The following is a 27,998-nucleotide window of genomic DNA, read 5'->3' as shown; positions in this document are numbered from 1 at the left end:
AATACAAAAAGTTAGTTATATGTGGTGACTTCAATATTAATTGTATAAGTGATTGTGCAAGGAAAAGGATGCTGGTAGACCTCCTTAATTCATATAATCTTATGCAAACCGTATTCTTTCCAACGAGAGTGCAAGGGAACAGTAGAACAACCATAGACAATATTTTTGTTCATTCGTCATTATTAGAAGGGCATTCTGTTAGCAAAAAAGTGAATGGCCTTTCAGATCATGATGCACAAATTTTAAGTCTAAAAGATTTTTGTGCTTCAACACATGTTAAATATAGTTACCAACTTTTTAGGAAAGCTGATCCAGTTGCTGTACAGACTTTTGTAAACCTTATCAAGGAACAAGATTGGCAAGATGTTTATAGTGCTGATACAGTAGACGATAAATATAATGCTTTCCTCAAGACTTTTCTCGTGCTCTTTGAAAGTTGCTTTCCGTTAGAACGTTTAAAACAGGGTACTAGCACAAACAGGCAGCCTGGGTGGCTGACTAAAGGGATAAGAATATCTTGTAGAACAAAGTGGCAATTATATCAAAACGTTAGAAACAGTCAAAATCTAAATGCAGCAGCCCATTACAAACAGTATTGTAAGGTGCTTAAAAAAGTTATTAGGAAGGCAAAAAGTATGTGGTATGCAGATAGAATAGCTAAGTCTCAGGATAAAATTAAAACCATATGGTCAGTCGTAAAGGAAGTGGCTGGTCTGCAGAGACAGGTCGAGGATATAGAATCAGTGCGTAGTGGGGATGTCCGTGTTGCTGATAAGTCGCATATATGTACAGTACTTAATAATCACTTTCTGAATATAGCAGGTGAACTAAATAGAAACCTAGTCCCAACAGGGAATCATACAGCGCTCTTAGAAAAAAGTGTTCCGAGACTGTTACCTGAAATGCTCCTCCATGATACTGACAAGAGGGAGATTGAGTTAATAATTAAATCACTAAAGACCAAGAACTCTCATGGATATGACGGGGTATCTAGCAGAATACTGAAGTATTGTTCCACGTATATTAGCTCAGTACTTAGCCATATCTGTAACTTTTCCTTTAGCAGTGGTCGGTTTCCTGACCGATTAAAGTACTCGGTAGTGAAGCCACTTTATAAAAAGGGAGACAGGGATAATGTTGACAATTATAGACCTATTTCTATGCCATCGGTGTTTGCTAAAGTTATCGAGAGGCTTGTATATACAAGGTTACTGCAGCATTTAAATTCACATAATTTGCTGTCAAATGTACAGTTTGGTTTTAGAAATGGCTTAACAACTGAAAATGCTATATTCTCTTTTCTCTGTGAGGTTTTGGACGGATTAAATAAAAGGTTGAGAACGTTAGGTGTTTTCTTTGATTTAACGAAGGCTTTTGACTGTGTTGACCACAAAATATTACTGCAGAAGTTGGAACATTATGGAGTAAGGGGAGTAGCTTACAATTGGTTCGCCTCCTACTTTAAGAACAGAAAGCAGAAGGTAATCCTCCGCAATATTGAGAGTGGTAATGATGTTCAGTCCCAATGGGGCACTGTTAAATGGGGCGTTCCCCAAGGGTCGGTGCTGGGGCCACTGCTGTTCCTTATTTATGTAAATGATATGCCTTCTAGTATTACAGGTGATTCAAAAATATTTCTGTTTGCTGATGACACCACCTTGGTAGTGAAGGATCTTGTGTGTAATATTGAAACATTATCAAATAATGTAGTTCATGAAGTAAGTTCGTGGCTTTTGGAAAATAATTTGATGCTAAATCACAGTAAGACTCAGTTTTTACAGTTTCTAACCCACAATTCAACAAGAACTGACATTTTAATCAGACAGAATGGGCATGTTATAAGCGAGACGGAACAGTTCAAGTTCCTAGGCGTACGGATAGATAGTAAGCTGTTGTGGAAAGCCCATGTTCAGGATCTTGTTCAGAAACTAAATGCCGCTTTATTTACCATTAGAACAGTATCTGAAATAAGTGACATTTCAACACGAAAAGTAGTATACTTCGCATATTTTCATACGCTTATGTCATATGGTATTATTTTTTGGGGTAATTCTTCTGATTCAAAAAGGGTATTTTTGGCTCAAAAACGGGCTGTTCGAGCTATGTATGGTGTAAGTTCGAAAACCTCTTGTCGACCCCTATTCAATAGTCTGGGAATTTTGACATTGCCCTCACAGTATGTATTTTCTTTAATGTCGTTTGTTGTTAGCAATATTAGCTTATTCCCAAGAGTTAGCAGCTTTCACTCAGTTAATACTAGGCAGAAATCAAATCTGCATGTGGAATGCACTTCCTTGACTCTTGTGCAGAAAGGAGTGCAGTATACTGCTGCATCCATTTTCAATAAGCTACCACAAGAACTCAAAAATCTTAGCAGTAGCCCAAACACTTTTAAGTCTAAACTGAAGAGTTTCCTCATGGCTCACTCCTTCTATTCTGTCGAGGAGCTCCTGGAAGAGATAAAAAATTAAGCAAATTCCAGTGTTACATTCTTGATTTTCTTTATTTAAACTAACGACTTGTTTCATTTTATCTGTTTCTACAATCGTGTTATATTTCATGTATTGACTCGTTCCATGACCATGGAGACTTCTCCTAAATGTGGTCCCACGGAACAATAAATAAATAAATAAATAAATAAATTCTTCATAAAGGACACTTTCAGGGCAGGCAATAGGGAAAAGTTTGCAGGTGAGCCTGTGCACTGACACACGGACTGTTGCAAGAAAGTGAGATAGGGGCAGGCTATCTTTAGTGTGATGCACCATGAAGAACAAGTTAAGCTGTGCTCAATCTCAAATCATTCCTCATGTGTTGAATCAAAATCATGGAATGGTGTTATGTAAAGAGGCACGGCTTGCTGTGGCAGTGTTACAGTTTGTGGAGGTGGTAGTGACGTGTTCTCTTGTGCAGGGAGCAATCTTGTCACAATTTCCATGAGCTTCTGCATCTGCTGCAGCTAAAACTGAACAATATGTGTCACTGACAGATCTTGCAGAGGTCTGGCCATGATCAGTACGCACAACCAAAAAGCACAGAGATGGAGAGAAAAATAATGAAGCACAAGTAATGTGTATGCCACTGTGGTTTATATAACTTCAGTTCAGCAAGTCTGTTCCTTGATGAAGCCGCTTCATCAGAGATAATAACAGAGAAGAGAGGTTAACCAGTAGGCTCTGAATGCACCACATGAACTCCTCTATCTGACTGGTCTGGCATTGGTGTGCTGTCTTCTTATGTTGGCTCGGTGGTGGTGCCACTCATGCATGCAGCAAAGTGTTTGACCCAGATGCAAAATGGTGGGATCAATCACATGAGTTACTGCCAGCCTCTTGTTTTGACTGCCTGACAGTGTCAATAGTGTATGACACCACAGTTTCCCTACTCACTCACTACCTATGTATTGTGTAACGCATTAGAGAATGGGGATCAAACAGTGAGCTAGTCAAGCATAGTACAAGCTATTAGTATTGATCATCTCTCATGACCCAACACCAACACTGCTCACCCTGACCGAGCAGGGTAGAACAGTGGTTAGCACATTGAACTCGCATTTGGGAGGATGATGGATAAAACCCTTGTCTGGCCATCTTGGTTTTCTGTGATTTCCCTAAACTGCTGGGATTAGTCCTTCAAAAGAGTCTGGCTGCTTTCGTTCTCCATCCTTTCCTAATCTGAACATATACTCTGCCTCTGAATATCTCGTTGTCAATGTGTCATTAAATACTAATCTCCTCCTCCTCCTCCTTGCTCATCCTGAACTAAATACCTTACTGAAAACCTTTTGTCCCAAACAAAATTCATGAAATTTGCAACTTACAAAATTGATTTAGTGATAAGTCCTAATAGAATGGTTAATAGCAGTTTAAACCACATAATTTAAAGATAAGTTATGGAATAAAATACATAGCCTTGACAAAAATTAGTTTTATTTGACCTAGTCTTTTGTCATTCATATTTACAGTTTCCTTGATCACTGAATACCTAATCCATGTACTATCCAATGGATCTACCATGTTCATCCAGTGCAGCTTTGTTGGGCAGTAGATGCATGTGATCAAATTTGATGCATTGTTCTTGTACAGTGCATGTTGAATACCCTGTATAATTTTTACCCAATGCATGATCAAATTTGATGCATTGTTCTTGTACAGTGCATGTTGAATACCATGTATAATTTTTACCCAATGCAAAGAGCCAAAGCCTACAAGAAAATTACTTTTGTATTGTATTGTGGTTGGGCAAAGTGCTATTACTATTAAATTGTTTTTAATGGTAGAAAAACGAATACAGGGTGATTCAAAAAGAATACCACAACTTTAGGAATTTAAAACTCTGCAACGACAAAAGGCAGAGCTAAGCACTATCTGTCGGCGAATTAAGGGAGCTATAAAGTTTCATTTAGTTGTACATTTGTTCGCTTGAGGCGCTGTTGACTAGGCGTCAGCGTCAGTTGATGCTAAGATGGCGACCGCTCAACAGAAGACGACAGTTGTTCAGCGTGCATTTCGAACGAAGTATGGTGTTAAACCTCCTGATAGGTGGTGTATTAAATGTTGGTATAAACAGTTTACAGAGAATGGGTGTTTGTGCAAAGGGAAAAGTTCTGGACGGCCGAGAACGAGTGATGAAAATGTAGCGCGCATCCAGCAAGCATTTGTTCGCAGCCCAGGAAAATCGACTCACAGAGCTAGCAGAGAGCTGCAAATTCCACAATCAACTGTATGGAGAGTCCTACGAAAAAGGTTAGTTATGAAACCTTATTGTCTGAAATTGGTTCAAGCACTGTCTGCAGCTGATAAGATTAAAAGAATCGATTTCTGTGATTTTATCCTTGCTCAAATGGAAACAGATGAATCTTTCGTTTCAAAGATTGTGTTTAGTGATGAATCAACTTTCCACACTAACGGGAAAGTCAACCGTCACAATGTCTGTATATGGGGCACTGAGAATCCGTGGGAAACAACTCACTATGAACGTGACTCGCCTAAGGTGAACGTTTTCTGTGCCATTTCAGCCAATAAAGTTTTTGGTCCCTTTTTCTTCGAAGGTGCTACTGTAACTGGACTACAGTATCTGGAGATGTTAGAGAATTGGCTGTTCCCTCAGCTCGAACAAGAAGCACAACAATTCATATTTCATCAGGATGGAGCGCCACCACATTGGCACTTATCTGTCCGTAACTACCTGAACGTCAACTACCCGAGGCGATGGATCGGCCGCCAGGCAGCCCGTGACAGAGCACTTCATCACTGGCCTCCAAGAAGCCCTGATCTTACCCCCTGCGATTTTTTCTTATGGGGGTATGTTAAGGATATGGTGTTTCGGCCACCTCTCCCAGCCACCATTGATGATTTGAAACGAGAAATAACAGCAGCTATCCAAACTGTTACGCCTGATATGCTACAGAGAGTGTGGAATGAGTTGGGGTATCGGGTTGATATTGCTCGTGTGTCTGGAGGGGGCCATATTGAACATCTCTGAACTTGTTTTTGAGTGAAATACACATTTCTAAAGTTGTGGTATTCTTTTTGAATCACCCTGTATAATTAAATAGTAAAGGTAATGGGAAGTGAGTGTAAGAACTGAGGTCTGTGAGGACGCCTCCGTATGTTGTTTGGTTGACTACTATGACTGTATGCATACACCTTACTTGTCATGATAATTATATTGTACTTTTACTACATTGTGTACCATGGAATTAGAATTGTTGGCATGTTATCCTCCATGTCCTAGCCAGCTGGCTGTGGCAGCACTACTCTTCTGCTAGTATTTGGCAACAGGGTGCAGTTGGTGGTATTTGAGGTTCAACTGGTACCATGCCAAGGTGTGCTGGGGCAGCATGGGATAAAGGAATGCATCACCTGCTCTACTATGAACAAGAAACATAGCCTGAGAACAGCACTGTGGTCACAGTGAAGCAGCCATGAACCCTGCAGTGTGGCACCAGCTCCCAACACTGGGGGTGGTGAGCCTGGCATGATGACAAAGGCTGATGGTGGAAGCAGGCCGGGCCTGGAGATATGAGCAAGAGCTGTGGGATACAGCACTGACAAGTTGGTACTCCACTGGAGGCCATGGTGGCCAGTGGCAAATGAGTCTGGGGAGCGGCGCCAGGCCTGGTATGGGGCAGTGGCCTGACTCGTTTGGATGGGGCATAGGAGGAATAAGTTGTCACAGAGAGCTCCAGCTGGAACTGGCAGCCAGTCAGAGATATGGTAGTCAACAGCAAAGGGCTCTCAGCTGGTGGGTCGTGGAGCCGGGATATTGGACTGACTGATGCTCGGTATGGGGCATGGCTAAGCAGTATAAACACAGCAAATTGAGAGGACAGTCAGTCTTTCCTGGTACCAAGAGAGGACAGCAACATCAGTAAGGTATGCCAACAAGACCTTCAGTTGCTACAAGAGAAAGGAGCACAAGGAGTGGACTTAAGTGGCCTGTAATTATTTTTTTTTGTCTTCTGATGAAAGCCAGAGTTGTGAGAGTTGAGTACAATGTACACTCAGCAGAGATAGGATTGTGCCTTGAGTGTAACAGTTCATGATTGTTACATATCACATGACAAGGCTGTGAGACTGTATCATGCATTGAAATTGTATTTTTTCATATGCTGTGGATGTGTGAGAGTTTGCCGAGATGAGAGCTCTGTGGAATTTTGTATTATTATGCTATGAGCTGAGATTTGTGTGCCTTTGTGTTATTCTAGCAAAGGAAAAATTCTAGCTCTTTGCCAGTGATTCCAGTAGTAGCAAGTAGATGATAGAGGGTTGGTTAGTAGAGATAGATTTTATTGTATGTAAATGACTGCCATATTGTGAAGAGTTAGGGTATAAGGCTGTTTTTACTGTTTGGGAGATAATTGTGGGCCAAGAGGCTGAGTATTATTATTTACTAATTGTTCTTGCTACTCCCCCTTATGGTGTCATTTGGGGAGACATTCAATGTTGATTTGTTTCATGATTGTGCTGGAAGGGATTATATTTGTGTTACTCTAGTGCCCAATTCCTCAAGAACTATAGTTGGGCAAAAACTTAAAAAGTTTCTTTTGGTTACTTTCTATTCTTGTAATTTATTAAAGAAATTGTTGTTTAGTAAATGTTACTTTTGTTAAAATAAGTTGACATCTCCACAATGCCTTGTCCAAACCCTGCTCCATCGACACCCTATGCTACAATAGCACAGAAGGATATTCTATAAAACACATGTGAAAGTGTGCAAAATGTAAGATACTGATTGTAGTCTCCAAACTGACAAATTTGACATGCTTATGAAGGTGAAGATTTTTTTTAATGATTTGGAAAGAATAGAGGTAGCACAGGTTGTGAATAATGGCCTTTGAAACTGCATGTATTGCCCTCATCAGTGTGTTTTACCACTAGGTGGTCAACTCTGTTCTTTTTCACAAGTTGGTGGTGCCCATAATTTCAGCAGACAGATGGTTGGAGGTCATGCCCATGCAAAATGTGCAGAAGTTTGCAGCAGGGTGTGTATATAACTGCATTCACAGGTGACTAAGCATCTGGATATGTTTGGCATTGGTTTGGTAGGTTTTTGTGCCCTTGATTATTAAGATTGTACCATCAACATACATTAGTTGTCGAATAGTCTACTTAAAAGTAATTTAAAAAATTACATCAAGTCCAGCTTGTCATGTTACTGCATTCCAGTGGCAAGGTCCACATGGATTTCATTTTAAATTTTTAGCCCCCTGCAGCAACTTCTAACATAAAACTTTGCTCACCACAATGTGAGCTCTTTGAATGAAAAGAACTGCTCAGCTGTTACATTCACTCTTCAAGTGGTAATCGATAGCAAAAGCAGCACTGAAAACAAATTTTAAAGCTCTGATTAGCAGTTAAAAATTAAGGCAAATAAAATTACAATCTGGTTACTTCTGGAGACACATTGGCTTCATAATTTGTTACATGCAAGATACTGATTTATCTTTATGACAATGCTCCATATTTTAAATTTAATAAAAGCTACTATGCAAGTTTTCTTTGTTGTTACTTTGGAATTATTCAGTTAATTGACTCTGAGGCTAGCTTGAGCTAAGACTGATGCTATTTCATCTTTTGTTGTTTCTTTTGATGATACTTGGTTATAAATGATAATATAAAAAATCATCAGTAACTTAATGTTCATAGCATGGCATCCTTTAAATTAAGTTACTACGAACCCTGTTTGCCCCATTGTAGCACATTTTAAACATTTTCAGCTATCGGAACCCTTAAGACATGCAAATGTTACTGCGTACAGTAATCTGTAGGAAAACGAATGACAACAGGTAGACTGTTAATGTCATTATGCCTAATATTAGTACTAACTGCATTTTCTTTTTAGTTACGGCAAACACTGTGACAACCATAAGGGTGGAGCACACTCTATCTGCAGATGTAGAACCCTTATCACCTGGCAAGGACTCTGGGAACAGGCCATCTCCAGAAGTGATGACACAATCTTCTTTACTCATCAAAAATCCACCTAGAGCCTCTACTGTGCCATCTCGTGACATAGGTGAGAATGTAAACCAGTTGCTTGAGCAACACAAATTGCTATTTACTGTGGCTCAAAAAATCTTTTAATAATGTGTCAATAAACAGATGAAAAAATAGGTAACTATAAAATTTCAAGCACTGGTTGTACAATTCTAATATTTAGTTCATGTGCACAGTTTATCAATGGAGCACTTTATCATGCCTGTGCTTTCATCCTTAATATCCATAATGCTGGTGTGCATACACACTATAATTATTATTTCATTTGTAAGTGATTCATGGACAACAAACAATTCAGACAAAAAGAGAATGAGTTTTCAAAACATGCTGCTACATAAGATTAGATGGATAGATTGAATACCGTAACTAATGAAGAGGTACTGAATTGAACTGGGGAGCAAAATTCGTCACAGTGTCACTAAAAGAAGGGCTCAGCTGATAAGACACATTCTGAGACATCAAGGAATTCAGAGGGAGACAAAGTTCAGAGAAATGAAAAGATTCACGTTGGACAGATGAGTCCAAAGAGTGGAACAACAACATAAATAACATCTGATGAAAGAGCAAAATTGTATACTTACAGTGAGCTATTCAAGGTGTGCATAAAAAAACCAGATGGGTTGCAAGAATTTTAAAACTACAGTTGTCACAAGTGGAAGAAGGAGATGATTTTTTTTTTAAAATTCAAAATTAGTGATTAGTTCCTTAATAAAGTTTCCTAACTGATTAAAGACCCATACTACACTGGGACTGGGTCTCCTGCTGAGTTGATGGTCTTCCTTAGTAACATGGACATGTATGATTCATTACCACCTCACAACTTCCATCTGCCAGTACCTCTCATCTTTTTTGAAATTTCTCAGACGATGCCATACAAGCCTTTCTGGAATAGCAGTCCTGGACGAAAGGATGGTGTGGAGAATGGCTTACCTACTTCATAAAGTGAGTATGGCTTCTGTCAAGAATGGAAGATAAGAAAGAGGTACTAGCAGTCGGCATATCTGAGGTAGTTCATGAGTTGTCTGATTGTCTCATCGTTGCCTAAAAATCAAGGGTACATGTTTGAGGGTATCTTCCACCATTTCACAATGGTGTATGTACTGCTGCAGGACAAAATGTTAATTCTAGAGCTGTATAGTGGTTCTCACTGAAGCTGCATAGTAGTTGTTGCTGCACAAGAGTTGCTCTGCTTTACTGTATAAATGTCCTGTCAGTTCACTTTAGATTATTCAGTTTTACTGATTGTAAGGAGATGACTTTAAGCTTAAATTTTTAGATTCATCCCCACTTTTCATTTATATTTTTATTTTATATCAGCAATAAAATACCAGTGAAATTAATTAAATGCAAGTTTCCCTGTTGCCAGATAACACTTGGAGCATAAAATAAAGAATTTTTCTTAATTTGATGTTGCCACAAGATACAATAATTTTAACCAAATAAAACTTAAAATTGTAGTGCCTGCAGGATCAGTGAGTTGTGGAAGGGCCATAGTTCCTGTTGAACTTGTTCTGCATGGAGAATATACTCCAAGAGGAGAATGGCCATGGATCGCAGCATTATTCAGAGTGACGAACATTGGACAAGACTTTACTTGCAGCGGAAGTCTCCTGAACAGAAGGACAGTCATCACAGGTACACAGTGGAAGCAAAGATGTCAGGATCAATGGGTATCACAAATAGCAAATAGCTTAGGCCATCTGGTCCCCCCCACCTTTTGTTCTTCTTTCTTCTCCTCCATTTACCCAAGTGGAATTAAAATGTTAATATTACTCTATTTATTATAAAGTGTACAATATATCGTGATCATCTGTCTTTATTTTTCACTGTTCTTATGTGCTGTATGTTCCTGCTTCCCTTTCAGAGGTACATTCATTTTGTAAATTATTTGGTAAATCTATGGTTTGAGGCAGCAATGAAGTTCTTCAATTTGGGGGGGGGGGGGGGGTCTTTATTATTACACTGAATCTATATTGAAACACTTTTGCTTTTATGTTTGGCTGTGATAGGGAACTATAATGCTGAACATATAAACTGATATGCTGCATTCGCAATTCAATAACATTTTCTTCTTTCTTGCACTTATGAATGCATTTTCAAAAAATGTGCTTTCCCATTATGATACCAATTTGTTATTCACTACTATGTAATAAAATACTTACCAATTGCATACCTAAAATTCAAATGCCTGCTTTGTCAAGGTTTCATTGACAATATGTACATTAACTGTGGACATTTCTAAATAGATGATAAATTTTTTCAGGAACTCTGTATTTGTAAAGCATGTTTGCTGACAAATGCTGGCAGATTGTTCAATAACATGTTTTCTGAATTAAGAGACATTATTAGAAAAGATAACCTTCTTATTTCTGAAGGTTTCTTTTTGCATCCAAAACTTTGTTGTAAACTAAGAAACTAACTACTATTGTTTGTCATGTCTAATTAAGAAACAACTTCTCATAAGTATTTTGTCTTTGTTCATTTTTGGAACATTTTCCCTTTATTGAAAACCAGCAGCATTTGTGTTGTTATTTTGTGTGAGAGACTTGGTTAAATTATTTGCTTTTTGTTTTTATTAACTATGAATTAATCAAAGATGAACTTGTCGTACATAATAATAATAATAATAATGGTTTATTTGTCCATAATAACTTTTACAGTGGTGGACATAGTCAGTCAGTACATACATGAACAATAATAATAGTTTAGTAGTAGAAATAAAGTACATACAACATTAAAAATCCTTGATGGGTACAAACATTTAGCAATTAACAGCTGCTTTAATTTTATTTTAAATATGTTTCCTTTTAACATTTTTATGGTATTTGGCAGTCTGTTGTAAAAAAAATCTTCCAGCAGAAAATGGATTATGATCGGTTGGTTTTTTATTTCTGAATCTTATGTGGTAATCCTCTTTCTTCCTTGTATTATAACTATGGATATCACTATTTATTATACTGTGCTCCATATTTTCTTTTACAAACAGTATAGTCCTTAGAACATATAATGAATACACTGTTAGTATATTATACTTAATGAAGTATTCTCTACAGGATTGACGTTTACTAATATTCGCTATTATCCTAATTGCTCTCTTCTGGGCTCTAAAAGCCCTATCCATGTATACCATTGGTGCCCCCCCCCCCCCCCCCCCAAATCTCAATGCCGTATTGTAGGTGGGAGTGTATAATACCAAAATAGATTTGTCTTAAGACTGGTGGCGGTATTATGCTAGAAAGGCATTTTAGCAGGTAGGTATTATGAGATTTTTTTACACATGTAGCTGATGTGTTCCTTCCATGTAAGATGTTCATCAACTATAATACCCAGGAATTTATGTTTATCAATTGTTACAATTGATAACTCTGGCTCAGTATCCACTTGTCTTGATTTGTAATTTAGCTTAAACTCCATTAGAATTGTCGTTTCTTTTGTGGCGGTGTTCGTAGCGACAAACACTTGGCTGTAGAAATGGCTTACGAAGTCACCGCCACACTTTTAATAGCGGGCCGACCGGTCCGCTGGAACAGTGAACAGAAAGATGAAAGCCCAAACACTCAGATTAAATAAAAGTCGATACTTATCTTTATTCATGAAGATACAGAAACAAGGTCGTGAACTCCGTGTCTACGGAAATCTGTCTAGTTCAAGTCGGAGCGGCTAGGTCAGCGTCGGCTGACGACAAACAACAACTCTGCTGCGATGAACACACAACTGACTAGCAAGTACACAATTCAGTGGCGAGTACACAACTGAGCGGCGAATACAGAACTGTCCTAGCGCTCGCGACTCCAGCGCTTAAGAAGCTAGAAGCCAGCGGTGGTGCGCGCAGACTTGCGGCGATTTGCTGTCTCGCTGGCGCTGCTTATGCGGACGGCGTCCGGACTTTGATGCTGCCAACCTTTTGGCAGCGGGCTCAGGTGGCATTACTGGCTAGGACATAACACTCCTCCCCCCCAAATCGCCGCACCGTCGTTGAATAATGACGCGGCGAGCGTCGACGGCGGGTGAGGGGTCTGGCCGCAGGCGTAGCAGAAGAGACCGGGGTGGAGACTGTTGTCGGTGGCAGTCCCCGGTCCGCACCCCAGCATTGGCTGCGCGGGGCCTCGGGAAACACCGACTGAAAACCGAGGTCAGGGTGCATGCCTGTGACCACGGGCGCAGCTTCTGGTACTGGACGCGACGGGGCGTCGGGACCCACGAAGAGAGGCAGCGTCTCCTGACGCTGCGTCGACGACTGCTGAGTGGGCGCCGGACAAGGCGCTGCGGTGTCAGACTCCTTGGGGGTGCCCAAGGAAAGCGGCTGCAGGACAGGCTGCACAGCCAACGCTTGGGAAGGCGGCCCGGCTGAGGGGTCGACGTCCATCAGCTCCGAAGGCGGTGGCGACTGAAGAGGGACCGGAGGCGCCGGAGCGACCACCCGGGGTGCTCCCGGATGAAGCTGCATGGGAGGCATCAACGGGACGGTCTGTCGGTGTGGTAGCGGCGACGGCTGCTGCTGCTGCTGCCCTGGGGGCGGCAGCAAAGTCGGAAGGCGCTGCTGGAACCCGCCGCGGACCAAATCTGTGGACAAAGAACGAGCGGCAGAATCCGGGCGGCCAGCGCGGCGCAACTGGTTCTGATGCCTCCTGTGCACCCCAGTAGCACCTTGAACAGTAGAAAAACCGCGACCCTGGACACTTATCACGGTACCACGTTCCCAACGACGGCGACCATGATAAACTCTGAAAAAAACGGCGCCGTTGCGCTGAAAACGCGTGCGATGCTCAGAAGCGGCGGGTCGATCCGGGGGGTGCAACAACCGTAGTAGGGTGCGATGACGACGGCCGTGGAGAAGCTCCGCAGGCGAAGGGCCGTCGCATGGCATGGTCCGGTACGACGACAGGAACGTGATGAGGGCCTGATGACGAGAGTGCGTAGCACGAAGGCGGTCCATATGATCCTTGAATGTGCGTACAAAACGTTCCGCTGCACCATTCGATTGAGGGTGGAACGGCGGAGTAAGAACATGGCGAATGCCATTGGCAGAACAAAAACGTTCAAATTCAGCAGAGGTAAATTGTGGACCATTGTCAGACACTAAAACTTCTGGAAGACCCTCAATACAAAAAATTGAAGTCAACGCCTGTATAGTTTGTGCAGACGTTGTAGACTGCATGGGCACAACAAACGGAAAATTACTAAATGCATCTATCACGATGAGCCAACGAGAATTCCAATATGGACCAGCGAAATCAATATGTACTCGCTGCCAGGGACCGGCAGGGCGTGCCCACTCAAAATAGCGTTGAGGCGGAGCAGCTTGGTGTTCGGCACACATTGAACAATCTGTAGACATCTGCATAAACTGCTTATCAATGCCGATCCATGTACAATGACGGCGGGCAAGCTGCTTGGTGCGGACCACTCCCCAATGACCTTGATGCAACAAGTCGAGGACCTTGGATTGGAGCACTTGGGGAACCACGACATGAAGCTGGTCATTCTCGGTGCGTAACAGCAAAACTCCGTGCGAAACAGACAAGAGATGACGTTGCGGATAATAGCGACGAACCACAGGATCCGATATGTCCTTTGCCTTGGACGGCCAACCACGTTGAACAAAACGTAATAGTAAACTCAGATGAGGATCTGTAGCTGTCTCACGTGCCACCTGACGATAATCAATCGGAAAATCCCGGAGGGATTGATGCTCATCAGCGTCAATCTGATGGCAAGAGTCGTCAGAGGAATCGAAGACATCATCCGCAGCAATCGGCAATCTAGAAAGCGCGTCAGCGTTTGCATGCTGAGCTGTAGGGTGATACAGTATCTCATACTGGTATTGTGATAACAAAAGAGCCCAACGTTGTAGTCTCTGAGCTGTCCGCTGAGGAACTGGTTTAGACGGATGAAACAGTGACGTCAAGGGCTTGTGATCTGTTACTAAATAGAATGGTCTACCATAGAGGTAGTGATGGAATTTTGTGACACCGAACACAATAGCCAACGCTTCCTTGTCCAATTGGCTATAATTACACTGAGCTTTGTTTAGCAATTTAGATGCGAACGCAATAGGACGTTCGGTGTTACCGACTCAGTGAGACAACACAGCACCGAGCCCGAAAGAAGAGGCATCACAAGCTAACACCAGAGGCTTGTTAGGGTCGTAATGGACCAGACAACGATCATTCAATAAAGCCTCTTTAAGCTGCTGAAAGGCTGATTGGCAATCAGCTGACCACACAAACGGAACATTCTTACGGCGGAGACGATGCAACGGTGCAGCAATCTGTGATGCATTAGCTATAAACCTAATATAATACGTCAATTTGCCAAGAACTGCTTGCAATTCATGCAGATTGCGAGGGGCGGGCAAATCACGAATAGCTGCTAAATGTGACTGGGAGGGATGAATGCCTTGAGCATTAATAACATGTCCCAGATACTCCATCTCCGTAAGGAAAAATGAACATTTATCGATGTTGCAACGTAGGCCTGCCTGAGACAACACTTTAAACAAACACTCCAAATTACGGAAATGTTCAGCAGGCGTCCGACCGGACACAACAATATCGTCTAAATAGTTGCAACACGATGGCACATTAGCCAGAAGTTGTGACAAAAAACGCTGAAAAACAGCTGGAGCTGACGCACAACCAAAAGGCAAACGCAGAAAACGGAACAACCCCAACGACGTGTTTATGACAAAATACTGTTGTGATTGCTCGTCGAGGGGTAATTGCAAATATGCTTCACGGAGATCAATTTTGGAAAAGAAACGAGCTTCCCCTAACTTATCCATCAGCTCATCCGGTCTAGGCAAAGGAAAAGAATCAATGACAGTCTGAGGATTAACTGTCGACTTAAAATCAGCACACAAACGTAACGTGCCAGACGGTTTCTTTATAATAACTAAGGGAGAAGCCCACTGGCTCGCTGAAACGGGTTGAATAACACCGTTGTTTTGCCAACGACGAAGTTCGTCTGCTACAGGTGTCCGGAGGGCGTGAGGCACTGGACGAGCACGACAAAATCGAGGCTGAGCATTATCTTTTAACGTAATATGAGCGGCAAAGTTCGCAGCACAACCTAGTTCGTCTTTAAATATGTCACTGTATCGGTTACACAACTCGGTTATGCTGTCTTGAGGAACAACAACAGAATTAATTTGCAACACATTGTCTTGGATAGACAGGCCAAACAAGTCAAAACAGTCTAATCCGAAAATGTTTACACTGTCTGTAGCGCGGAGCACTGTGAATGAAACTGTTTTTGTATTGCCACGGAATGTGGCTGGCACGCTACATACTCCTAACACAGGAATTTGTTCTCCACTATAAGTAGCCAAAGAATGTTTTGCCGCTGAAAGTTTAGGGCGGCCGATAGCCGCATACGTAGCACTATTTATGAGAGTCACAGACGCACCAGTGTCTAATTGAAAATTGAAGGTCTTATCCTGGATGCGTAGCTTCACAAATAGTTTATTACACTGTCTCTGAATCGGTGCAGTGGAGGTGGAAGACACAAAATCAGCGCGTTTAGCGCGTGTTTGCTGCTTACGACAACTCGTGGGTTGGGTGGGTGGAACAACAACTCCCGCGTCACTTGCAGTCTGTACATTACTTTTTACAGAGTTTGAATTACGCTTGGGTCGCATAGCAGAGGGCTGGGTGGGTGGCTTATTGCGAAAAAGTTTATTACCCACACGAACCGTGGAAGAGTCTTTAAACGCGACCTTCTGGGCGGGCTGGCTTTGAAGAACATGAATATCCATGGGCTGGGCAGCACTAGAATTGTTCTTGCGTTTACGCAAACAAACAGTCTGGATGTGTCCTTTCCTTTGACAAAAGTGACAAACCGCGTTTCTTAACGGGCAACGTTCACGAGGATGAGCAAGAACACACTTAGGGCAAGACTTAACACTATCATTTTGCACACGCGGCTGACGAATGTGTTTAACATGACGCGGCCGGCTAGTGTTTACAGTCTGACTCTGCCGGTGGGGCCGCGGGCGTGACGTAACTTGCTTAGCACAGGCAATTTGAGAAATACATGGCTGATCTAACTCACACTCAGCATAGTCAAAAGTATCTTGGGCTTCAATGATGTTCATCACAGTCTCTAATGACGGGTCAGGCAACTTTAAGATAGCAGCACGAATACGAGAATCTACAATGTTTTGAGTAATAGCGTCTCGTAACATGACATCACTGTAGGAAGCTCCACACACACAATTAAAGCGGCACTGACGGGTGAGGCCCCGTAAATCTGTTAACCACTGTTTATTAGATTGATGTGGCAGTTTCTTTAATCTGAAGAACTTGAATCTGGCTGCTGCCACATGAACTCGCGACTCGAAATACTCAGCAAGCTTGTTAACAACAACGTCATAGTCTAAAGCTTCTGGCTGGGATTCCGGGAACAACTTACAAAGTAGTCGATAGATTTCCATGCCTGCAGTGGAAATTAAATAAAGCTGCCGCTCAGTACCTGTGATTTTGTAGACTGTCATGTGCGCCTGCAACTGCGCGAAATATTCTCGCCATTCTTCTCTGGATGCATCAAAAGCACGGAAATGTGGTGCTGCCTGTGCTTGTTCCTTTTGTGTTGGTGGATTAGCCGCTTGTTTGGCGATTGCTTCCACCAGACTTTGTATTTGCTGACTCTGTAACAAGATCAACTGTTGTAATTCGGCAGACATAGTGAACACAAATTAAACCAGCCCCCAAAAGTTTATCACTATAATTAGTATAACTAGAAACAAGTTGAACCAGCCCTGCACACGAGTTCGGAAGTCCTCGTCGCCAGTTTTGTGGCGGTGTTCGTAGCGACAAACACTTGGCTGTAGAAATGGCTTACGAAGTCACCGCCACACTTTTAATAGCGGGCCGACCGGTCCGCTGGAACAGTAAACAGAAAGATGAAAGCCCAAACACTCAGATTAAATAAAAGTCGATACTTATCTTTATTCACGAAGATACAGAAACAAGGTCGTGAACTCCGTGTCTACGGAAATCTGTCTAGTTCAAGTCGGAGCGGCTAGGTCAGCATCGGCTGACGACAAACAACTACTCTGCTGCGATGAACACACAACTGACTAGCAAGTACACATTTCGGTGGCGAGTACACAACTGAGCGGCGAATACAGAACTGTCCTAGCGCTCGCGACTCCAGCGCTTAAGAAGCTAGAAGACAGCGGTGGCGCGCGCAGACTTGCGGCAATTTGCTGTCTCGCTGGCGCTGCTTATGCGGACGGCGTTCGGACTTTGATGCTGCCGACCTTTTGGCAGCGGGCTCGGGTGGCATTACTGGCTAGGACATAACAGTTTCCTTATTTAATGCCAATTTATTTTTAGTCTTATATTCTGTGATGAGGCTAGTGTTCTTCATATTATTTTGCACTGCTAGCTGTTTTGTAGGGCCCCAGCTTATGAAGGAGGTGTCATCGGCGTAATTCACAAGGTCTGCATTTTTTGGAATTATTATATCGTTGATGTACACAATGAACAGAAAAGGCCCAATAATACTTCCTTGAGGGACTCCACAGTTAAGAATTTTATAAGATGATTTTACTGTCTTTATAAGTCCCCCGGTTGTGTGATACAACTTAACACATTTTCTCCTGTCAGCAAGGTACGATCTTAACAAATCTAATGCTGCTCCTCTGACCCCATAAGTTTCTAACTTATGTAGAAGAATGGAATGATTTACAGTATCAAAAGCCTTAGATAGGTCTAGAAAGGTGCCAGTAACTTTGTTTCCATCATCAAGTTTATTCAGTACTGCTTGAATAAATGTGGCTGTGGCTGTTATTGTAGACTTGCCTTTCCTGAAACCGCGTTGAGAACTTTTTAATATATTGTACTTAAGGAAAAATGATTCCATTTGATCAAGAAATAGCCTTTCCAACAACTTACTAAGTTCTGATGTCAATGAAATAGGCCTATAATTTTGTACATCAGTAGTTTTCCCTTTTTATGCACTGGTCTTATTTCAGTGACTTTTAACAAGTCAGGAAATGACCCCTGTCTGAAAGAGCTGTTTATTAAATGTTGCAGTGACTTTATTAAACTCATTACTGCATTCTTTCAGAAATTTGGCTGAGATGTCATCCCAGCCACTGGATGTACTTGCTTTTAAGTTGGAAATGGTTCCCAGGATTTCCTGTTCTGTAACACACCTCAGGAAGAACGAATTACTGACATTACTGGGATTTAGCACCTGCGGTGGGTTGATCACATCCTCCTTACTCATCTTACTAAATTGATCTATGAATCTCTCGCATACTTCTTTTGCGTCACTAACCAATTTTTCATTGCCCCTTATTATTATGTTGTTACACAATGCCTTGTCATTCCCCCCACTTTCCTTCTTTACTATATTCCACACTGTTTTGCTAATATTACAGGATTGATTCATCTGTTCTGCATACTTCTGTGCCTTTAATGCCTTAAGTGCTTCCCTATAGGTTTTCCTACAGGCTTTGTATTTAGACTGAAAGTACTGCAGTTTGGTGTCTTTAAAAAGAATATATAGATCATTCATGTCATTCTTTAATTTCATCACATTAGGGCGGAGTTTTAAGATTCCTGGAACTGTCAGTTTTCTTTAGTATTTTGACCCTTGGGCATACTTGATTTAGACAATGGGTTAATGTTGTATAAAATATTTCCCACTTTTCATTAATGTCTTCTGTTGCATATAGGCCTACCTGATACCAGTTTATGTGTGCCAGCTTTTCCTTTAATGCATGATAGTCAAGCTTTCTTTTATAAGTAAATTGTTCCTTATGAGATACTATTTCTTTGTCCGTGTGAAGATCTAGGACTAATGCACTATGATCCGAAATGTGGTTCTCAACAGTTCCAGCTACAAGGTCCTCCTTACTTAAGTTTGTAATAACATGGTCAATATATGTCTGAGAGTCACCTGTAATTCTTGTTGGTGTTGAATTCACATGGTTGTAATTACAGGACTGTAATATATCAATATATCTAAGGTAACTTACACTATTAGTTAAGGAGTCAATGTTCACATCCCCTGCTACCATAGTCTGTTTTTTAAGAGGTGAGAGTTTATCAATAAGTTCCTTTAAATGGCAAAAGAATTCTTCTATGTTACTGTTAGGGGTTTTGTACAGGCTAGCTATTATTAAACTGCTATATCTGAGCTTTATTCTTATGGCAGCTATTTCGAAGACCCTCTCACATGCAAGTTCATCTAACCGATCAATTTTTTCACACTGGACATAATTTTTGACATAAATACCAGCACCAGCACCTACAATAGACACTGACAATTTTATAATTACTTAAATTAATGCTGCATAATTCTTCAGTTTTGCACCCTAGTTCATTCATAGAATAAATATGAGGGCCACTAACACTTAATATTCGTCAATTTGTTCAATTTTATTGGTAATATATTGGACATTTTGCAATATTATTTTGATTTTATTGTGATTTGTGATGTTGTCAAGTACTTTGCCTTTACGTATGTGTGTTGAAGGCTGAGTTAGTCTAAAAAAAGTTTGTCGGACTTCTTTCAGTTGTGAACAAACTGTTTTTACATATTAAGTTTTTCAGTTCAATTCTTTCTTTTATGATTAAATTTAATTTTTCACACAAATAGCATTAACCTGTATAATTTAAGTGCAATCCATGGGATGTGTGTTGACCTCTATCCAACTTTCCTATATCTAGAATAGAACAATTTCCATAGTTTGAGCATAGTGCCTTAATTCTAATATTCATTTTTCGTATTTCCTTGTTTATGCAGGAGTTGTAGATCAGATCGTGCCAATGCGGAACAGTAGCGACAATTGTATTTTTCTGCTTATTTTCTTCAAGGAAGGTCTTCAGGGCTTCAATGCAGATATCAGCTTCATTTCTTCCCACGTCATTTGCACCACTTACACAAAATATAAAGTCGTTGCTACGCAGCATTTTTTCTTTTAGGTCAGCGTCTTCTATAACGTTTTTTGTTTTCGTGCCAGGTTTTGACAACACTACTCACTTGAAGATGATTGCTCATGTCATTTAGGATTTCCGCGAGATTTCTTCCATGTCTATCTGAGAGTAAAAGCGCATTGCACTTCAGAGTTTGTATCATACTACAAGAATTATACAGTTCGTGGCAGGAGTCACTAACTTCATTGCAATGATTATATTCACACTGTGAACTGTATCAGTTTTCATTATTAATTGACATTATTCCGTTTGTTTTTGGGAGTTCATCACACTTCGTTTCGGCAATTTTCAAAGGTTCGTTACAATTTTTAACTGAGGATCTCATATTGTATCTTACTTTCGTACTTTTCACAGTGTTTCTTTCAAGTTTGCATTTACTATGTCCTTTACCAAGTTCTGTAGATTTACTGTGAGTACTTGTTGAGAGTACACTATACCTATTTTTATCAACAACATTTTGTTCACTTGCTACAATCGATACCCTTCTTGCTTTTTCAGCACTTATTTGTTTCCAGTCTTGCAATTTAGGTTTACTTGTCTGAGATACAGGAACACGTGTTGTCTGTGGCTTTTGCAGCACAGAATTTTCATTTGTTAGGCGGGAAATTTCACATCTTAATGCATCCATTGTGAACTGTAGACTTAACATGCATTGTTTCAACTTCGTAATTACTCTGTTGCAATCACTACAAGGTCGCTTTTTCACCACTTCACTGTAACTTTTGTTCACTTTATCATCACATACGACTTCACTTGATGCCATCTTCTGAAATCCAAAACAATAGGAATATGAATGCAAACACAATCATCACTGGATAACAGTTCTATTCAGTGGAATTATTTTCTATGTGCTTCCTTTTCATTATGCTATAGCCCAGTTCACATTCACCTTTAACTAGCATCTGGAAACAAATATAAAATATAATTAAAATTGGGACATGATATTATGAACAAACATTTTGAATGATTTTAAGCAGCAAGTGTTATGCGCCAACATAATAGTATGCTAACTGTTCAAAAGTATCCAGATTATTTTTTATTTTTATTTTATTTATATACTTGTTCCATAGATCTGTACATGTGAGCAAGTCACTCAGATGTGGAACGTGTCAATGTACATAATAAAATACATAGAGTAAATACATTGTTATAGTATTAATAACAGTGCACAAAAGTCACTTATTAGCTTAAAAACTAGTCAACATAAATGTGAAGATAGCAGTTTCATATTTAGGGCATTATTGCATCTATTTTAACCTTGAACAGTAATCAAAACTCCCCACTTTGGGTTTAAAAGTGACCCAAAAATGGAAATGAGAAAAACAGGAATTTTTACATTAGGGCATTATTACATTAGTTTAACAGTAAACAGTGTCAAAAAATTTAAAAACATCTTTGCAATCTGGGTTTTACTTATTTCTCTGAAAGAATTCCTCTAGTGAATAAAGTGAGGTCTCTAGTAAATAATTTCTCAAGCTACGTTTAAATACTGATGTACTACTCCTTATACTTTTGATGCTGTTGGGTAGGGAATTGAAAATTTTCGTTCCAGCGTACTTTACCCCTTTCTGAATAAGTGTCAAGTTCTTTAACTCACAGTGGAAATCCTCTTTTCTTCTGGTGTTATGTTCATGTTGTAGGCAATTCGTTTCATACAGAGTGGGATTGTCATTAATGAGTTGTGTTTACCCTTTACCTCTACAATGGGTTGAGCACTGGTGGGGACAATTTCAATTAGATGTCTGGATATCTGTGGAAGTATGGCAGTCCTTTCTTCCTCAAGAGCCAATGGAGAGGAGCACAGAAGGGGAAAGACAGGTGTGCCTTGTCAGAGGGTGGTATACAATGAGGGTGAGGGTACATGAACAGGAGGAGGTGATGGGACAGAGGGGGTGGAAACTGTTGAGTGGAGGGTGTGGGGACAGTAGGTTACTGCAGGGTGAGGCCAAGATAATTTCGAAAGCAGTGAATGTGTTATAAGGATAACTCCCACTTGCACAGTTCAGAAAAGCTGGTGGTGGAATGGAGTATCCAGATGTCCTGGGTTGTGAAGCATCCATTGAAGTCAAGCATGCTATGTTCAGCTGCATGTTGTGCTGCAGGGTGGTCTACTTTGCTCTTGGCCACAGTTTGCCAGTGACCATTCATCATAGTGGACAGCTAGTTGTTGGTGGTAATACCAATATAAAAAGCTGTGCAATGATTGCAGCAGAGCTGGTATATGACACGGCTGCTTTCACAGGTTGCTCAGCCTCTGATGAGGTAGGATAAGTGTGTGACATGTCTGGAATAGGAAGTGCTGAGTGGATGAATTGGGCAGGTCTTGCACATGGATCCTCCACAGGAATAAGATACCTGTAACAAGGGATTTGAATGGGGAGTGGTGTAGCGATGTATAGAATGTTGTGGAAATTGGGTACAAGACAAAACAGTGCTTTAGGATGGGTAGGAAGAATCTCAGGTAGGACATCCCTCATTTCAGGGTATGAAGATAGATAATCAAAGCCCTGATGAAGGATGTGGTTCACTTGTGTCAGTCAGGGGTTCTACTAGGTAACAAAAGCAACACTCCTTTGTAGCTAGTTCTTGGGGATGGTCAGAGGATTGAGGGTGTGCAAGAAAATGGTATGGGAGATCTGTTTGTGGTCTAAGTCTGGGGAATAGTGTCTGTCTGTGGAGGCCTTGGTGAGACTCTCAGCATAATGAGTAGGGGAGTTATCATAACTGCAGTTACATCATCCCTCGGTAGCCAGGCTGTATGGAATGGATTTTTAGGTTGTGGGAGGGATGACAGCTGTTGTTGGGTTTAATGTGGACAGAAGTGTGGATGGAGCCATCAGAGATGAAGTAGTCAATGTCCACGAAGGTGGCATGCTGGGTTGAGGAGGACCATGTCAAGTGGATGAGATGGAAGGTGTTGAGATTACGAAGCAATGAAGATAGGGTGTCTTGACAGTGAGTCCAGATCATGAAGATATCATCAATCAATTTGAACCAGACTTCAGGTTTGGCATTTTACGAGGCTAGGAAGTTCTTCCCTAGTAGCACAGGAGGGTGCTATGGGGGTGCCCATGGCTGTGACACAGATTTGTGTGTACCTTCCCTTTGAAGGAGAAATAGTTTTGAGTTAGGACAAAGTTAGTAAGATTTATGAGGAATGAGGTGGTGAATTTGGAGTCTGAAGGACATTGGGAAAGGTAGTGTTCAATAACAGCAAGACCATGGGCATGAGGGATGTTGGTGTGTAGAGAAGTGGTGTCAACAGTGATGAGTAGGGATGCAGGATGTAGATGGATTGGGATGTTGCTTGTATCAGATTGTGTGTCCAGGAGGGTGGGGGGGTGCAGATATATAATTAAGTCATTCCATATTTCCTTGCAATGACATGCAAATTTTGCAGGTAATGTTTATTATATGATTTAGAATTCAAGCAGAAAAAAAAATATTGTTTTGATTTACAGTCCTGCATCCTGCATCTTAACTCTACAGTATTACTGAACACTCAAATCAGCACTTGCCTTGATTTTTATTGGCATATGTTACAAGGGAAGCATAATATTGCAAAAACTAGTTTTAGTAGTAATAGTGGGTGCACTATCGTATATTTTATCATTTATGGACATACTCATAGTAAATGTTATGATGTGGGAGTGTCGACTGAAAAAATTAGACACACACAAAATTTATGTTATATGCTGGTCATTTGAAGGTCTGTAGCTGGCTACATCTTTCCGTTTGAGTATTGGCCTGCTATAGAGAGTAACTGAGAAAAAAGAACTTTAGTCTACATTCCAAAAACCTCCAGTGTCAGTAACATTTCTGTGGGCAGATCAGTATGAATTGCATGTCTTTCTGTGTCACAGTTAATTTTCACTAGTGGGAATAGCAGATGATTTTTCTCCCTTCTGTGTTTTTAACTCTTACTCATAGACAATGGCTTGTTAAATATGAATGTCACCAATGAATTAGTTGACTGATGTGCTGTGGTTAATCTATCCATTTGTTTAAACAGATGTCCACAAGTCTTAAAACTTCCTGGTATGTTAAATCTCTGTGCCGGACCAGGTCTCAAACCTGAAACATTTGCCTTTCATGTGCAATTGCTCAACCAGCTTAGCTATCCAAGCATGACTAGTGTCCTACCTTCACAGCTTTACTTCCATCAGTATCTCATCTTGTGCTTTCCAAATCTCAGAGAAGTTCAAATCAGTGCACTGCAGAGTGAAAATTCATTCTGCATGTGAGCTGCATTACTTGCATGTGGACCTCTCATGTAACTCTAATTATTTCTTTTGTGCAGTCATTACTTCTTACCTACGTGATAAGTTACTTCAGAATAGTATCGCATAGAAAAGCAGTGAATAAAAGTGCTTTACTGATTTTTATAAGCACCAAATCGCTATTTATTCTTATTGCAGAGGTAGCAGAACCTACTTTTTTAGAAGATACACAATATAGTTTTTCCAGTTTTTCATTATTATAAACTCCAAAGAGTTTAGAATTTTTTACCATGTTTATATTTTCTGTTGATATACTATGTTAATAGTTCGTGCTATATTTTTGATAAAATGCAACTGGGGAACTGTTTTTTTTTCTCCAGTTTATAACTAGTCCATTTATGCAAAACCAGTTTCTAACTTTAAAAGAGTCATTTGCTTTCCCCGTGGATGCCTCTTTACTCAGCTTGACAACATTTTTAACACCTGAAACGTGATTTATTCTGCTCTTGGTACAAATGAAATTGTATACAATTCACATAAAATGAGCTCAGATATGAGGGCATAATTGAATCCTGCAGAAGGTCCACCGTGACTTTTGCTCATGAAGAACATGCAGTTTCCCTATATGTATAGCTTGAACATCTGAGTATAACTTTCTGCACGCTAATTTTTAATGGCACTAACTAAGCATTATCCCATTATGTCGCCTACCATTTGAGAATTTGTGAAATAACAAAGTTCTTAACACTGCAAATAACAAACTTTCAAAATTACAGGTGATTTTATTGGAACAGCTGCTAATGTTGATCACCAAGAAACAGAAGTTTGAACAAAAATGCAATAATAAATAATAATAATAATCAATGTTAATGATGATGATGATGATGAAAATATACTAAACTTCAAATAGTGTTAACTCAGTAAATTTCCTGGATATGTGGTAATTGCAATTATGGAGCTAACATTTTTTTAATGCCTCTTTATTGCACTATTTAAAAACAGATTGCTATATGTATTTCTGGCAACAGCTAACAGACTAGCAATAAAACACACACTAAAATCACAACTGGTGATTTTATATCATTATAAAAAAATTTCTTTGTGAAGATACAAACAGCTCCCTCAATAACATAGCAATTTCAAACTGCAAAATGTTATTACATACCCCATTAATAAACAAGTGAGTGACAACTCTTTGATTATATTCTCTTTTCAAAGTTCAGAAAATGTGAGAAGCAAGTCTGCTGGTAGTGTATTAACATCTGTGGAGTCATATATCTTCAACAGCAACCTAACAGCAGCATTTTTATCTGTCTGAGGAATTACCAAGTTAAATATGTATTAAATATTTCATTGAAAACAGTACATGTTATAGAGCCATGGTTTATTAACATCTTATTACAAAGAATTCAGGTCATATTTAAAGGCTGTTAGTGACACCAAAATTAGTGCCCAGCCCTAGCAAATGAGACAGGAACCGAAACGAAGGGTAGCAAAGCAAGTGCTGAAATCCTTAAATACATTTCCAATGTTCCTTTACAAAGGAAAACCCAGAATAACTGCCCCAATTTAATCCTCATACCACTGAAAAGATGACTGAAATAAGTATTAGTGTCAGTGATGTTGAGAAATAGCTGAAATCATTAAAATTGAACAATGCTTGAGGCTCCAATGGAATACCTGTCAGATTCTATACTGAATTTGCAGCTGAGTTAGCCTGTCTTCTCACTATAATCTATCATAAATCCCTCAACAAAAAACCATGATCCGTTCTTGGAAAAAGGTGCAAGTCACACCCATCTACAAGAAGAGTAGTAGAAGTGATGCACAAAACTACTGGCCTGTATTCTTGACATCGATTTGTTGTAGAATCATAGAATGTATTCTGAGCTCAAACATAATGAGGTATCTTGAACAGAATGATCTCTTAAATGCCAACCAGTATGGTTTTCAAAAATGTTGATCATGTCAAACCCAACTCTCACTTTTCTCACATGACATACTGACAGCTTTAGATCAAGGCAACCAGGTAAATTTCTGAAAATCATTTGACTCAGTACTGCATCTACACTTATTGTCAAAAGTATGGTCATTTGCTGGCCGGAGGCCAAGCGGTTCTAGGCGCTACAGTCTGGAACCGCGCGACCGCTAAGGTCGCAGGTTCGAATCCTGCCTCGGGTATGGATGTGCGTGATGTCCTTAGGTTAGTTAGGTTTAAGTAGTTCTAAGTTCTAGGGGACTGATGACCTCAGAAGTTAGGTCTCATCGTGTTCAGAGCCATTTGAACCATTTGAAGTATGGTCATTTGGGATATCAAGTGAAATTTGTAACTGGATTAAGGACTTTTTGGTAGGGAGGACACAGCATGTTATCTTGGATGGAGAGTCATCATCAGATGCACAGGTAACTTCGAGTGTGTCCCAGGGACATGGGTGGGATCCTGTATGTTAATGACATTGCAGACAATATCAATAGTAAAATCAGGTTTTTTGCAGATGATACAGTTATCTATAATGAAATACTACCTGAGAGAAGCTGCTTAAATATTCTGTCAAATCTTGATAAGATTGCAACATGGTGCAGAGCTTGGCAACTTTCTGTAAATGCTCAGAAATGTAAAGTTTTGCACTTCACAAAACGAAAAAATGTAGTACCCTATGACTAAAATATCAATGAGTCACTGTTGAAATTGGCCAACTCATACAAATACCTGGGTGTAACACTTTGTAGGGGTATGAAATTGAATGATCGCATAGGTTCAGTCATGGATAAAGCAGATGGTTTATGTGTAGAATACTGGGGAAGTGCAATCGGTCTACAAAAGAGATTGTTTAAAAACCACCAGTGCGACCCATCTTAGAATATTGCACAATTGTCTTGAAACCATACCAAATAGGACTAACAGGGGATACTGAACATATACAGGGTAGGACAGCACTTGGGGAAATGTTACAGAGATACCGAAGGAAGTGAAATGGCAGACTCTTGAAGACAGACATAAACTATTCTGCAAAAGTTATGACAGTTCTAGAATCATTCAAAGGGAGTCTACATTCTGTATTGCAGAAGTACCCGGATCATACTATATTAGTCAGAGGAGACTTCAACCTACCTAGTATAGGCTAGGATGTCTATGGATTCATTACAGGAGGTACAGGCAGGCCGTTGTGTGAATTACTTTTGGACACATTATCCGAAAACTGTCTTGAGCAGCTAAATCGACAGCCAACGCTCAATGGAAATATTTTAGATCTGGTAGCCATGAACCGACCAGACCTCATCGACGGTGTCAGTGTTGAGACAGGGATTAGTGATCATGATGTCAT

At 40.3% G+C, this 27,998-nt stretch overlaps 1 protein-coding gene across 1 annotated transcript in view; it reads left to right on the top strand.

Annotated features, from left to right (window-relative positions):
• Positions 1-27,998, top strand: part of LOC124711973 (serine protease gd-like) — a 175,581-nt gene that overhangs the window by 77,080 nt on the left and 70,503 nt on the right. The window contains exons 3-4 of the mRNA XM_047242256.1: positions 8,347-8,520; positions 9,960-10,136. Of these exons, the coding sequence (XP_047098212.1) occupies positions 8,347-8,520; positions 9,960-10,136 (351 nt within the window). The remainder of the gene's footprint in view (positions 1-8,346; positions 8,521-9,959; positions 10,137-27,998) is intronic.

Source organism: Schistocerca piceifrons, chromosome 8, assembly GCF_021461385.2.
Source record: "Schistocerca piceifrons isolate TAMUIC-IGC-003096 chromosome 8, iqSchPice1.1, whole genome shotgun sequence".
In the NCBI taxonomy this organism is placed as follows: Eukaryota; Metazoa; Arthropoda; class Insecta; order Orthoptera; family Acrididae; genus Schistocerca; species Schistocerca piceifrons.
This window is presented reverse-complemented; position numbering and strand designations above follow the sequence as displayed.